Here is a 15573-nt window from a genome sequence, read left to right as displayed (position 1 = left end):
TGTTGAATTATCCATTCTGGTTCTTTGCAGTTTTAGTTTTGAGTAAAACATTTCCCTTGCTAGTTTGCTAGCTTTTAAAACCTGTTGACTTCTTTTTTCATATTATTCTATTTTTTTTCTTTTACTTTCTTTATTTTATCTTACTAGCCTTTTATATATAAGATTAATATAAGTAGTCCCATTCTGACAGACTATATTTTGACCATACGCAATATAATCCTACTGTGTCAGAGACAGGTGAAATCTCAGAATAACTCCAGTACCATTTATTAATTTTTATTGCTTTTAAGCTTTTGTTATAGCTTTCAGCTGCTTGTTCTTACATATTATTTCAAGTAAGATCTTCATTAAGTCTTTTGGTGGAGGTTATTTCTATCATTTGAAATACTGCTTGTTTTGATGTCATGTAGAATCAGAAGAATAAAATGCTGTTTCCAGAAAACTGATTTCTTGCTAATGTAGTTCTGTGAAACTTGGTGTGTGTGGGAAGAGATGCTGGCATACTCTAGATGTGATAGACTACTGAATATAATTTGTTAAGTGAAATTCATCCCTAATTTAGTAATACTACTTTGTTAGCAAGTAATGTATTTTTTATGTGGAGATAATCCAAAATCTTGATAATCTGGTGTCTGTGCAGATTCTCATCTTTTCAGAGGTGCTATTTTTTTTGTCTTGGGCAAATACTTCTGTAAGGGATTAGATTCTGTTTGCATAAATAGCTGCTGCGTTCAGTTTTTAAAGATGTACTGTTGTAAGTAACATTCCATTGCTCTGCAGAGAATTTAAGAACTGCTATTTCATACCACAGAGATCCACCAATTTATTACTTTGGGTAATTACATGTGTGTGTCACATTTGCTCTTGTAAATGGTAACTTTGCCAATAGCAGATACTGTCTCTGAAGTAATTTGGGGATTTACTGAAGTATGGTGCTAGAGTGCTCCTGCTATCAGATATCCACAAATGCCATATCTGACCACTAGGAAAATTTGAATCTTTATCATTGCAGTATTATCACTGAGCATATGGATTGTTAGATGAGACTCAGAAGAAAGATAACAGATTATTTCTCTTCAATATGAAAATGATTCATTATACTCTAGATCAGGTGAACACACTATTCTGTTTTCCAGGGTTGAATTGTTGTGGCAGGCTTTAGATATTGCCCATTTTCCTCAAATAGTGACATCAAACAACTATTGGAGACTTCTCTTGGAAGTCTGTTCTTCCCCACCTCCATTACACAATTTTTTAAAATTTATTTGTTTAATGTTGTATATAATATTAATTTTTCCATCCTAAGTTCCATATATATAATTCTTCCACAGTTTTAGTAGAGAGCACATCTCTTGGTTTGCTGGTTTCAGGTCTGGTATACACCCAGTATGTTCAGGTATTGACTGCTTCTTTTCACTGCCTCTTTCCTGGCTTAGGGCCACGTGGAACATACTTGTTTCTGAATTCCTTTAAACAATTGGGCTCATACTTGACTCTCAGATAGACAGTACTGGCATAATCTAGAAAAAAGTTGGTTATTCTGCCTGTTTAGGAAGGGTTTTCCTCATTCTGCTGTCTTTTAACTGTTGGTTTTCATCTCCATGTAAATTTGTTTCTTTGTTGCTGGAAGTTTTCATGCACACAGTTGAGCATTCAGTAGCTTTACTAAATAGGCTTGTGGTTAAGTTAAATAAAAGTTATAGCATTATGTGAATATGATGATATGTATTGGTAGAGTCTGCCTAAAGCTGAGTAAGTTTAAGGGTTCTTAAATGCAAAAACTGCATACCCAGAAATGCATCCTATATTGTCATCAAATGCTTGATTGTATGCAAGATGTACAGAAAATTTTTGCAAGCCGTTGAACTTCAGTCTCACTCTGAAGATTGTCCATACTGATTAATGTGTGACCATTTCCTGGATGGCTTCAGCAGCAACATTTGCTCACTGGCTTCTTACACAGGTCCTTCCCCACAAGAGACAAATTCAGAGTCACGTACTTATTTCAAGAGCTCTGGCTGCATTTCACTCTATTTTAACCTGTAACTTCTTAATTTTTAGTGGGCTTTAGCAGACCAGAGTGTGTTGTTTCTTAGCTGATTATCACTCTTCAAACTTCTAGTCTTTATTGCAGTATTCCAGTATTTTTTCTTAAATGTTGGTGTGGTTCCCTGAAGAAAGGCTTTTAGACCTAAAAGCTTACTTAGTTTCCCTTGCACTCCTTATTCCAACGCACAAATAGCTGCTAAAATGAGTGGTGTCCAAAATATTAAGTTACTCTTCTATTGAATTTCTCTGCCGCAGAAGATGTGGTTGTTCTAAGTGAAAAATGTCATTGTAATTGGTTATGCAATGTAAAGGAATAATAGTTAATTTTCAAGACAGTTTTTCCAAGAAAACTTCAGTGAAAAATTATATAATTGTTCACTTGTTAGGCCCTTGTAAATGTTGTTTTCTAGGTTTTAAGCGTAATTAAGGTGCCGTCATTTCACTGTATCCTGATTTAAGTTTCCTGGTTTTGTAAATTGTTATTCCCTCCTTCATCCCTGCAAACTGCTACCAGATAAAAAATTCTGACTAAGTAAAACTTTTCTTACCCACCTTGGTTTCTTCTCTGAAGATATTTATGCAGTCTTTTTGCTGTGTCTAAAATGCTTCAGCTGTCCCCAAAGGCAAATGGACACAGCAGGGGGTGTGTCTTTCCTACTGTGAGTAAAATAGGCTTGTTTTGGGCAAAAGAAAATCAGGAGAGATGAGGTGTACAAATCTGACAAAATACTGGTATTACTATTCCAGCCATTCCTGAAACAACTTATTCATAAGTTCTTTACTTAGGACCGGTAAAGTAATTAAAAATGATGACATTAGACCACCTTCTGATTGGCTCACTGTTAATATTTTGTTTAAATGTTTTCTTTGAATGTTTTTTGTTTAAAAATATTTTGTATTTTTACCGAAGTTACTGAGCTAGTATTTTTATTGGGTATGTTGTTCTTTTGCAAAAATTGGTCAAACTTTGTCATACTTTTGTTGTGTGCAGATGCATCAGTTAAAGGCATCTTTAGGAAAGGCAGCATTATGGATTAAGAGTACCATTCCCTTTCAAGGGGTTGTCTTTGCCCCATTCTTCCATTCTTTGTTTGTCTTATGATGATAGTTCTCTGCTGTTTCTTAAATTGAGAAATCCTACTGAATAAATGAAACCTGATTTGATTTAGTTATCTACATAATAGAATTTGTGATACTTCGTGTAGCATCACTGAAGAAACATCTCCTGTTACTGAACTTCACTGCAATTAGACATAATTAATCTCTTCTCCTCTTATGCAGCTCAGTTTGTATTTTGAATTGGCAACTTAATGGTGAATTAATTTTCTGTTCTTATCAGTATGAAATCATAAGTAGGTTTAAAGTAAAGACAATTTTCAGTAATCTAAATATAAAAACAGTGTAGAATGAAGAATATGGAGGAACCTGTCAGCTTGTGTTTTAGGTCATGAACTTTTGAATTGTCAAGATGAAAAAAAGGTCACTTGTATGAAGTCAATAGAATATGAAGAAAGCTTCAATAACCACTATTCTTTAGTGAATTATGGTGCCTTCATAGTGCTAGATGTTCTTAAATTAAATGTGATTGCTGGTGTATTTTTTCAAGGAGTAACTTGGTCTTTGGCACAGATGCCCAGATTGGAGACGATTGAAAGCATTGTGTAACATTTGGATCTGTAGATGTATTTTGTCTGTCAATACCCAAAATATTTCACTTCCACTACAAACGAGGTGCTATACATTGTTTTCCTTGGATGAAGAACAGGTTTAATGTGAACTCTAGAAAACATTTTAGTCCCATTGATCAGTGAAGGTTATTCAGGGATTTGGGGCCAATATAAGTTTAGAGGTCTGCTCAGTTAATTAAAATTAAACAGCAGAGTTTTTCACTGTGTATCTAATTATAAAATACAGTGCATTTCATAATTCATTAGGTGTAGTAATACCTGTCACAACTTGTTTTCTTATGTCTCTTCAAATACCTTCTGAAATTTGAACACTAACATGACTCCTGTGAATTCATTTGCTTGCACATTTAGTGTGATACAGTGAATCACTTAGAAACTACTAAGAAAAGCATTTTACATTTGAGACCTAAATTAACATTTCACATACTTAATTACTTCATAGCATATTAATCTTTCTTTCAGTAGGACACTTTTGAAATTGAGAATTTCTTCTTTTAAAAGCTGTTATTCTTTATATGTCCTGTTGCATTCTTCTTCTTCTTTTCCAGTGTGATAATTTATATGTTTTATTGATATCTTTGTCTTTTTCTCAACAGTTTTCAAAATCTGGTTGATGTGATGGCATAAACTAGTAAAGCATTTGGATTACATAATGGATATCAGCATTTTGATTGATATTATTTGAGTGGTACAGTAAGAGTCTGCTGTATGAAATGCCAGAAGTTTACATTTCTTCTAGTTTTGCAATGGTAAGTTGTTTTATATTTTTACTAAGGAAGTAATAACTTTCTTTCTTGTCATGTAAGGTGTATTTCTTGAGAAAGTATCATATCAGCAAATCAGTAAAGATTTCTTTCTTACATATGATTTCTAAAGTCTGTTGTGTTCAGAAGTAATTACTAACCAAAGTATACATTTGAATTTGGTTTAAGTTATTTTATTGGTACTGGTTTGAAATGTCAGTTACTCACCCCTAATGTGTGCTGGCTTTAATTAGAACAACCTAGGGGAAATGGAATCTGTAAATAGTGTTTGGGTTCAACCCCAAATGGGATCACTCTCCAGATGGTATTGAGCTTGCATGCAAAGAGGGAGAATATGCAGGCAAGTCTATCCATGTGGAAAATAGGTGTAAAAACCATGACAGAAAACACATAGTGTTTTGCTCTCTTCAGTCAGCTGCTGATGTTTGAGTATTTGCTGCTTGACATATTATTTGTATTTTCTCTTAAGGCAGAGTGTGTTGGAGGGCTCACACATACTTACATTTAAGTGGACAGAATGAAAGTTAGTGCTGCAGCATCTCTTTAGATATATTTTCAGGAATACAAACAGTGCACTTTTCCAGGCATGCATCTGGGGCAGCAGGAGTAGCTAACAAGCAAGAGGGTTGTAGCAGCACAAATAAATCGCAGTTTGAAAACATTTGAAATTTTCACTTTATAATTGTCTTTTTCTTTGTTGCACAAAATTATGTGCTGTCATATTTTTGTTTGTTTATGAGCTATACCACATGTACACAAAATTAATGTGCTTTCCTCTACAGTTTTGTCCAAAACTACACCAAACAATGCTGTTAGGATACATTGCTTTCCTTAAGAAATACTGCTTGCATTGTGAATTCCTAAACACACAATACAGTTAATACTGATAATTGTTAAACAGAACTGTATTGGATGAGAGTGTACTTGTCTTGTCCCATTCTTTCTTCTGTTCTAGGACCATCTGACACTTAAATAGTAGATTTGGGAGAATTTATGAATTTATGTTCTTGTTTTCCCCTTCTTCACTGAAAATGAAAAATGCCTCTTGAAACAATTTTCTCCATTTGTTATTTTCAGCATTTCTAAGTAATGTGTGAAAGGTTTGATTCCATATTTAAAATTTGTACTCTTCACATCATATGACAGTTGAAAGGATTTTGGGTAGATGAAAAAGGGAAGATGTACCATTATACACAAATGTGAAATGAATCTATTCATTAGCAAGGCTATTATGACAGGTCTGTGGTGATATGGAGTTTGACACATTGAACTTTTAAAGATTAAATTAATAGAAGGGTAAGACTGAACAGAGTTCTCCTAAAAATTATTTTGAGATAGTGGGCAGGTCAAGTACTCCTACATTTCACCCTGAAATGTGAAATACAGGCACTCTTAAATGGGATGTTTTAAACTTACCTTTGGTCTGACTTTACTTAAATCTGACCTGAGTGGTGATCCATCTCACCAGCTGAAACAGCCTTCCAGTACCTCAGATGAGATTCCTGATAGAGAGAGTTAGGCTTTTGTTTTCAGAAGTGATACAGAAGTAGGAGAGGCCCCACCTGAAATAAGAAAAATAAGAAAAAATATTTTTGCTTGAAGGACTGGAACAGGTTACCCAGAGAAGTTGTGGAATATCTGTACTCAGTGTTTTGCAAGACTCAGCTGGATAATGCTCCATGTAACAAAATCTGAATTTAGGCCTCATGTTCATTTGAATGGGAGGTTGGATAGAATTGCCTCCCAAAGTTTTTCCAGCTGGAATGATTTTATGATTCTGATTCAGAAATTTTATTTTCTTTCATTTTTACTAATAATAACTGTAAGTATTTTTTAGTGTTGTGCTTTATTTTTTTTTATTCCTTGCTAAATTAGAATTGCAGTTCTGTTTTGTTATATATGAGAGATTTGTTTTTTCTTTAAGCAACAACTGAGTAAGCAAATGCAATTTTAATGGTTTACTTCTTAGTCTGTGAAACCGTGTAACTGGATACTGTAGGATATTAAAAATGCAGTCTTGTACCTTTAACTTGAACAGGAAAATGTAAATAATAATACCAATACATTATAATATATGTACAATACATAAAAATAGTGTAATTTAGTAACTAGAGCCTAACTGGCACATTCCAGCCTTACATAAAGCATAAATATGAGCAATACTCATACAAGTACTAAAACCAGAGCAACCGCAAATACCAAGTCAGCTACTTTGTAGCTGAGATGGAAAAATCTAATGCACTAAAGAAATGCCATGGAAAGAAGCAGTATGAATACATTGAATGGGCTTATTCAGTTTTACATTGGTACATTTGTGACAATACATTCTTCACATTTGCTCTGTCTCTAGGTGTTTTTGAATATTTTTTCTGACTGTTTTGTTTACATTTTTTCAAAGGTTTCCCAGTGAGTGGATCACAATGAACATACTTTAGGGACTTGCCATAGTATGGCTGCTTCTCGATCTACTCGTGTTACAAGATCTACAGTGGGTTTAAATGGTTTGGATGAAAATTTTTGTGGTAGAACATTAAGGAACCGCAGTATTGCTCATCCGGAGGAGGTCTCAGCCCATCCTCAAATCCGGTCCAGGTCACCAAAGAAGAGGCCAGAGTCTGTGCAAACTCAGAAGGGCAGCAACGGTGGCAGAACTACTGATTTGAAACAGCAGAGTGCTCGGGAGTCATGGGTGAGCCCTAGAAAGAGGGGGCTGTCCACTTCGGAGAAAGATAATGGTGATAAACAAACTGTGGAAAATAGTGAAAAAAAGCAAGCAGAACCTGTTTCACCAGTTTTGAAAAGAATTAAACGCTGCCTGCGTTCAGAGGCACCCAACAGTTCTGAGGAAGACTTGCCCACTAAGGCAGAGAAGGAGCCATTGGAGCATAAAAGCTTGGTGTCGGACAATGATGCAGCCTCCACGGGGACTAAGCGAGCTTGTCGATGTCTTATATTGGATGATTGTGAGAAAAGGGAAGTTAAAAAGGTGAATGTCTGTGCAGAAGGGTTTAATAATTCTGCAGTAGTTGAGGAGGTTGCAGGTTATCAGACTGTCAATGGAGTTGGTGAGAGAGACTCAGATTCTCTTAACTGTGATGACTGTCAGGTTGATGGGAACGCTAAGCAGAACAGTGCTGGTTCCCATACACCCAAGGACAAAACAGTAGCAGAAAATGGAAACTCGTTTGCCCATTCTTCGTTGCTGCTTAATAGCAGCAAAGAGGACAGTGTTGTAGACCATTATGTGCCTTGCACAAACTCTCAAGAACAGGTAAAGTTAGAGGACCACAAACCAATAAATGACTGCTTGCCTGAGGAGCATGCTAATCAGGCATTTGAGCCAGCTACAGGGTCCTTTTCTGAAATCCAGTCATCTTTGTTAAGGGATTCGGAGGAGGAGGTGGATGTTGTAGGAGATAGCAGTGCCTCTAAGGAACAGTGTGCTGAAAACACCAATAGCAACCTGAATACTCACCAGGAGAGTGCATCAATCTCAGGTGAACCTGAACCACATTCTTCAGTGCTGAACTGTGTTTCGGCTCAAATGACAAATATGTTGGAACTTCAAGAACACAGATACACATTGAGAACTTCACCACGAAGGGCTGCCCCTGCCAGAAGTAGCCCTCCTAAAAATAACTCTCCTTGCAGAGAAAACGGACAGGTTGAGGAAAATAATCTTAGTCCTACTGAAAAGAATGTACCTGTAGCTATTAATAATATCAATGGATCTCCCAAAAAGTCTGAAGAAGTCAAACAGAATGAAAAAGAGAGAAATAGTAATACAGGGGATCATGGGAATGATGGAATAAGAAAGCCACTTTCTGAGTCTAGGCTTGTTGCTGGATTTGTACCATCTGCCAAAGAGAGTGCCAACATCCACACTGCAGAGGAGGATGAGGAAGAGCCTGATGTGTATTACTTTGAATCAGATCATGTGGCATTGAAACACAACAAAGAGTATGTGTAACTATGGTAACCATGAATTCTGCTTTTGTTTCTTACCAAAAATATAATATTATTACAAAAATTATTAAGTATTTAACGTATTTCCACAAAAATTTAAGTGCTTTATAATTTTCATACTCTCCAGTCTTCATTTTTCTTGTTTCTACCTCAAACAAAATTAAACTATTTAATATGCAGTATGGTACAGCAATGTGGTTTATACATTTCTAGCAATAAGGATTCTTGAGCCAGAACTTGGGTTTTTTGAGTTTCTTTGGGTAATTGTTTCTTTAAAAATGCATCTGTTATTTATTTTCTCTTAAAAACTAGCTGGAAGGAAAACAAAAGGAACTATAACCTTTAATTAGATTTCATTCATTTATCAACATATCCAATGGACACTGCAGATAAAGCTTATACAATAATCATTCTGCTGTACATAAAAGTTAAAGTTAGATACTTTTTTCAGAGTGTCATGGGAAACAACTCAGCATTATTGTGTTCAGGAATATGAATTTTAAAAATGCAGCAACTTTCTCCAAAGTAAATTGTGTCTACATTGCTATTTATATTAATTACATGTAAATATAGGAATATTATTATTGTAATTATTGTTATTATTATGCTCTGAGTCGTTTTAATGTTTATCATCTGAATGTCTGTGAGTAGAACTGTGGTAACTATACCTTGTGGTAAATATGCAAGAGCTTTTGAAACAAAAGGGAGATTCACTGAAGAAAGTTTCCATGGAGAAAATTTGTCTTCAGGTAGTAGATCGGGACACAGTTTTTTATTTCAGTCTTTGTAATGCTGTTTTTACTCTTGTGTTTTGCTCTTTAGTAGGTGTTCTGTATTTTGTTGTGAGTTCTGAAAGGCCAAGTGCAGATGAGCTTCAGTTTGCTTTGTATGAAGGGTTGAAGCACTGGTAGTAGTTCAGTGTAAATGTAGTAAATGTTCACAGCACAGTTACTGTGACTATGGGGCACAAATCACAGATGATTGTTTAATCCAGTATGACTGGATTTTTGATAATAAGAGCTGCATTGTTTATGTAGTAAAATTTTGTTTGGTATTGGATATGGATAAATAATTTTAATCAGAAAATTTTGAATTCGAGCATTGGTTAGACAAACTGTGATTTCAAAATAATGATCAAATATTTGCAGCGTCAGCCATCAGTCCAAAGTGGACACCTTCCCAGTAGAGAGAAAGAAAATTACAGATGGGGAAAATGGACTGTTGTCTTTTGACTCTCTTAGGATGATTTTGGATCTGTATGAAATATTACTTCATCAGAGACATTAGTACACAGATTCATTAGTAATGTGGTTTGGTGTAGGGGGTCATATTTATTATAAATGCTGTGAAAATAACAGTAGTTTTTTCTATTCTTAAACACAGATCTGAATTGTCCTTGGAAATTTCAGGTGTGTGCCCTAGTGTTAGCTTTTGAACATACCCAGTTCTGAAGAAATGTGTAGTTGTTGTTCAGATTGGCAGCCTGTCTGTGAAACCTTGTTGGGGAGCTTTTGAAATTGCAAGTAGGACTTGGTAGCTTGCAACTAACTTGTTGCCTGAATGCAAAATTCCAAAAGTGGTTATTGTTTTTATCCTGTATTTTATTTCTACTTTCCCAAAGGGAAGCATGCTACTGAGGGGGGGAGGGAGCGTTAGCCTTATCTTTTCTTCATTTAAAAAAGTTTTGATAGAGCTGGTAAACTACAGCCATCCTTTTTTGTTGTTTACATTTATAAGAAAATAAGCCTGGTATATTGATGGTTCTGCATGGTAATAGGATCCTTCTAAAGAACTGAAGTCAATATTTTGACATATGAGTGCAGTTGTCATTTATCCAGAATTTCATGCTTCAAGAGTAAATCAAGTGCAGTGCACTATGTCCTCTATCCAGTTTTAAAAATAGCAAAGTTCATTAGAGGATGCTCTTAATTCATGTGTAACAGTTTTTGAATAACATCTTAATTATACCCTTGTTTAATCATTTGGTACTTGTTTTCTAAATTATTAAAGTTTAAAAAAAAAAGAAAAACCAAACTGTGCCAGTTTATCTGAAATGTATTCCCTGAGGGGTCAGATGCAAAAAATTCCAGGGTTCCCATGCTATTAATGCAGATTCAGCTGGAGGTAAAGGATATTCACTTTGCTTGTAGTAGTTCTGGCTAAGCCAAATGTTCTGGTGTTCTGCATGTCACATCATCAAATGGTACAGTTTTGGTTTTCTGCCCTTCATCAGTTTGGGATTACTATGGGTGATTATTTCTCTGATTTATGTTTCTGTTCTCTTTGAAAAGCCAGTTCAGACATGAGCATCTTGGCTAGGTTGAGGAGGCAGATTTCTCCAGGATGGCATTAGTGTAATTCTTTGGATGTTCCATGGCAGAAAAAAAATATATTCCTCTGTGTCATAGATGCTACTTTATATGGCTGTAAATTTATATTATTTCTTGTTACATTACATAGCTTGCTGACATATGTATTCATACAGTTGGTTTTCACTCTCCAAGAAGTTATTGTGACAGTGAGAAAATACGAATATACTGAAACCTTTAAGAGCCATTGATAAGACTTGCTATAAGAAAAAAAAACCCTAAATGTAAATTGTTGTATTTCTGTATGTATTTTGATGCTTTTTAGATATTAACATGTTTAAGCAATATTCATATATTAATGTTTCTGGGAAAACTGGATGATATAATAGGAAAAACAACTATCACAGACTATGAAATACTGTTATTCAGAGAGAAGGCTGAAATGATGGATGTTCCCACAACTTCTTTATTAAAATAGATCTGTCCTACAAAGACAGAGATGAGATCTCTAAGCAGAAATTTTATCACAACATAGATATTTTTGTAGATAATAACAGAACTGATCTGGGGGTTGTATAGTTGTGAAGTGTTGTTAATGTTGTCTGTTGCTACACACATAATTGGAATTTTTGTGTATTGTAACTGCTCTTAGAAACGTATGGTTTAGTGTGTATTTGAGAATTTTGCTTCTATGTTCTAGCTGAGAAATGTTTGCATTTTCTCCTGAGATACTTTCATCAAGACTGAGCCTCCTGATGTAAAACTTTCTACACTGCTGAATTTTATATACTGTGCTTAGTATTTTGCATATGTCTTTCCTCAGGCATTTCTCATATCTCTTTGCTGTATCTTTTTATGCTGTAATTCTATCTCACACTGCAGCAGCTTACTTTAATTTTCTGTCTGGTGCAGCATTTTATTCTCAGAACTTTCTGCCTTTGCCCAGTGTTTCATTTAGTGCCCTTTTTTTTTTTTTTTCCTTCTTCTTCCTCTCTATTTCCTTTGGAGATTTGTAATGTTTGGCAGGTATTCGCTGGCACAAAGGCACAATCTGTGTTTGACTCTTAGTCCTGGGTTCTAGATGAAATTGTGATTGAGGAATTGAGGTGTCACAAGCATATAATGCATTATAGAATGCATTTCTAGGACTCTATAAACTGCAGTTGGCCTTACAGAAACAACTTAGACCTGGAGCAAGATCACTGAAATAGAAGTCTTAGGCATGAGCAGTTCCCCTGCAGACATTTAATTCTTAAGATTTAGGACCTTGTTCAATAGATAGGTATTTTAATGTATCTTTATTACTTGATAATATTTTAAATTCCAACAGCTGCACTGGCATTTAAAGTGAAGACAGATCAAATGAGGATTTTAATACATCTCTTAAAACCCATTCTTGTAGATTCTTACCTACAATGGGTTGTACTGTCGCAGAGATCTTGGAAACACAGGCAACCGTGCAGGATCATGCAACAATCAGATTTACATATACTTAGCAATTGATGATAATACTGTTTATGTCTTTGGATCCACCTTTAATATTATATGAATGTGAGAAAGAAAAACATTTTTAGCATTTCCTGTGGCATAGGTTCTATATTTTACTCAGTCACAAACTTTCTGCCTACAGGATCAAATTAAAGCAGTTCTGTATAAAAGTTGGTCTGACTGCACTTGAATTGTTAGAATAGGACTTGGTGCACCTTGCCATACCAGTATATTGTAATCATAGAATCATATTTTTTAATTACATAAGCTATTCAGTAAAAGCTAGAGCTCTTACTTTGCAAGAGGTGATGCCTTGGGCATGTGTTGCATCAGCTTTTTGCTCCCTAGGAATGGGCACACTCTGGGAGCCGTTAAATGTCAGGTACATCTGTCACATTCATTTTTCTTCTCTGAACAGAGGCATCTTGCTGGCAGCCACAGCATCATCCCAGTGAACAGCCCTGGCAAACACAGTGCAGTCCTCAGTTAAATAGTGCATCCTGTGGAAAATAAAACTTGATTTCTTTTGGATTTGTGTCCTTTACCCCTTGAATTCCTGCCTTATTTGCCTCCTTTTTCTGCCTGCATCTATGTAGGCACACCGAGAGTCCTGTGTTGCAGAAGTCCACTCCTGGAAGAGAGTGTGAGCTCTCCAGTGCAGAGATGGTTCCTTGTTGGCTGCCTTGGTGTGGTACCTCTGGATGTGTGGGGTGATGGATTGATGGAGGAATGTGACAAGTAACAGCTGAATTCTGCTTGCCTGTCTCTTGTAGTGGCAGTAGTTATGGTCTCACCTCTTTTCCAAGCTGCCAGTTTTTGGAGAATGCACAGGAATTCAGTTTGTCTTTCCCATTTCTTTGGTCAACATGGACCAAAAAGTCATGGAGGGGGAAAATACATAAACATAAAGAAATTACAACCACAGGCAACAAGAAACCTATTATTCCAATACAAGAAAATGTAAAAAAATTCTTTTTCTGCTTGTTCATTTGGAAGTGCTTACCATTTCTAAGGATGCTCATTAGTAAATTCACCTAAACTGGAAAACTAAGGATCAGTAAATAATAAAAATGGTTTTGAGGTGTAGGAAATACCACTTGGAAACAAATATCAAATGCCATAGGAATCACAGTCCTGATTTTTAAAAAAAGAGCAAGAAAGCCAAGGAAAGATGGGGCAGTAATGTATTGACCCAGCACAGCTGTGTGGAGAGTGAGCCTCTGGCTGTGGTTTTGGCTGCTGACACAAGGACACTTAGAAGCAGAAGCAGTAAATTGTGGTTATACCAGTTATGTCAGTGTAAAGTTGTGTGGTGGAAAAAGGAATAAATTAATGCTACCATAATTGCCTACTTGGTAGGGATCACTAAAATATTAGTAGGCATAATGATGCCACCAAGAAGACAAGAACAAAATGACTACCATTTGCTTTGAGAATAGATTGTCTTTATTTGTCAGTTTTAACTAACCCAGCCTGATATTGCTGCATGACTAATTTTAAGTTTTTGTTCTGGTCTTTCATGAAGTTTTAACAGCATCTCCAGCATGAACTACAAAACTGACCAGCAGTATCTTTTTTTAAAAGAAATTGCACAAGTACTACATATTGTACTAGCTGCTTTCAGTCAGCAGGGAGCCCTAATCAATCGACTTGTTCCTTTGGTGTGACAATTCATGCATTTGAGACTTAGAAAGCTCCTACTTTTTGGTTTCCTTAAAACTTTGTTCTTGGTAGGAATAGCCAACTGATTTTTCATTTTCTGTTACTGCACATCTTTATTTTGCTTTGGATAGCTCAAAGTAAAAATGTTGCTGCTGTTTTGTATAGCAGTCTTTGAAAGTTTCGTGCTTTGTAAGCCAAGGACCAGCTGTGTTTGTCCATATTTTATTATAGTGAGTACTAATAAAACTACATACTTTACTAATTTTCTTCCTTATTTCTAACCTTTTTCCACTTGTTTAGCCAAAGAATATTGATGAATAATGCTTTGTATTGCTGTTAGAAATTCAGCCACTCATGATTGTAGATCATATTCTTGTAATTTGTTTCTAATATTCAGATATCACTGTAACAGATACTTGAGGGGAATTTTTTAATTTGTTCCTATAGCAAGAACATACACCTGAATAATTGAGTGTATGTGTGTGTCTTGTTTGGGTGAAAACCTGCAGAAACTAATTTAGAGTGAGTTGAAGGAGTTCAATAATCAGTGTTCTCAGCTTTCTCTGCTTGTCCTCTTACCTGAGGATTTCTGTGCAGTTGAGTCAGTTTCAAGGGAACATGGGTCACTCTTACTTTGTCTCTGGAATTAAGCTCCTTCTGATTGTTTGCTTTCCCCAGCATCTTTCTAAAGAGGAATATCCAAGTGGGCATGCTGGAGGAATCTGTGATATTTTTCCCTCAGTAAAGGAATTGAGACCATTCTCATTAGAGATGATGAGAGGGAACAAGAAAAAGTTTGGGGTGTGCTGTCAGTCTGTCTTAGTGCTATTTGTGAAGAAAACAATTTCTGTCATTATCTCATGTCAGTTCAAGCCTGGAAAATAGAGGAATGACAGGGACCTGTATCTTCTTCCCTGCAGAATGTCACTGTCCTGCAGGCAGATGGTTTAGAGTGCTGTCAATGTCAAAAAGCTGTATTAAACTGTGTTAACTGGGAGAGGACTGATGGGTGCTTCTCTTGTTGACAAGACTGAAACAAGTTCTGTGGTTTTTTAGAGGTACAGAGACCTAATTGCTACTAAAATTTTTGAAAAGTTGCTGGAAATGTGGGTATTTGATAAGGGTGCTTTTGTGCAGCTAATATTAAATCCTGCTGAGTGTGTTGGACAGCTCTTGATGAGAATGAGGCCTCTGTAAATATATGAGTGTTTGTTCTGTTTACAGGAAAGAGTTAAAAATTCAACCAATAAAATACTTTTCAGGCTGTTGAAACACAAAATCTGAAGCTGTTGAAGGAAAGGTAAAATTTGAGTGGAAAATGGTTTTTTTGCATCCAGGTAAATTACTGCAGTACAATTTACTTTTTTGTCTTAGGATTTGTTGGGTTTTTTAAAATGTCCTTTAAAAATGTGCTTTTTGGGTTAATTCTGTTTTGTTTTAAATAGGTGTGAGGCTGACATTCAGAAATAGTGCTTTGTGTTCCGTTCTTGGCTCAGTAGACTTGAAGAAGCCATATAATATGTACTTCAGTTGTTTAATGTATAACACAGAGATGCAGTTCAATTATTTGCTTACCTTTGAAATACTTTAAGATGTCTGAAGCGTGAATATTAAATATGCGCAGTGAAAGTGGGGTAAATGGCAGTA

General features: G+C 35.6%; 1 protein-coding gene across 4 annotated transcripts in view; it reads left to right on the top strand.

Moving 5' to 3' along the window:
* ZZZ3 (zinc finger ZZ-type containing 3) overlaps window positions 1–15573 on the top strand; it is a 57475-nt gene that overhangs the window by 19370 nt on the left and 22532 nt on the right. For all 4 annotated transcript variants that reach the window (XM_030953963.1, XM_030953960.1, XM_030953962.1 and 1 more), the window contains 2 exons: window positions 4334–4486; window positions 6900–8461. In XM_030953963.1, coding sequence (XP_030809823.1) covers window positions 6951–8461 — 1511 coding nt within the window. In that variant the 5' untranslated portion in view covers window positions 4334–4486; window positions 6900–6950. The remainder of the gene's footprint in view (window positions 1–4333; window positions 4487–6899; window positions 8462–15573) is intronic.

This window comes from Camarhynchus parvulus, chromosome 8 (assembly GCF_901933205.1).
Source record: "Camarhynchus parvulus chromosome 8, STF_HiC, whole genome shotgun sequence".
NCBI classification, from domain to species: Eukaryota; Metazoa; Chordata; class Aves; order Passeriformes; family Thraupidae; genus Camarhynchus; species Camarhynchus parvulus.
The sequence above is the reverse complement of the archived record's forward strand: the minus strand, read 5'-3'. Positions and strand labels throughout refer to the sequence as shown.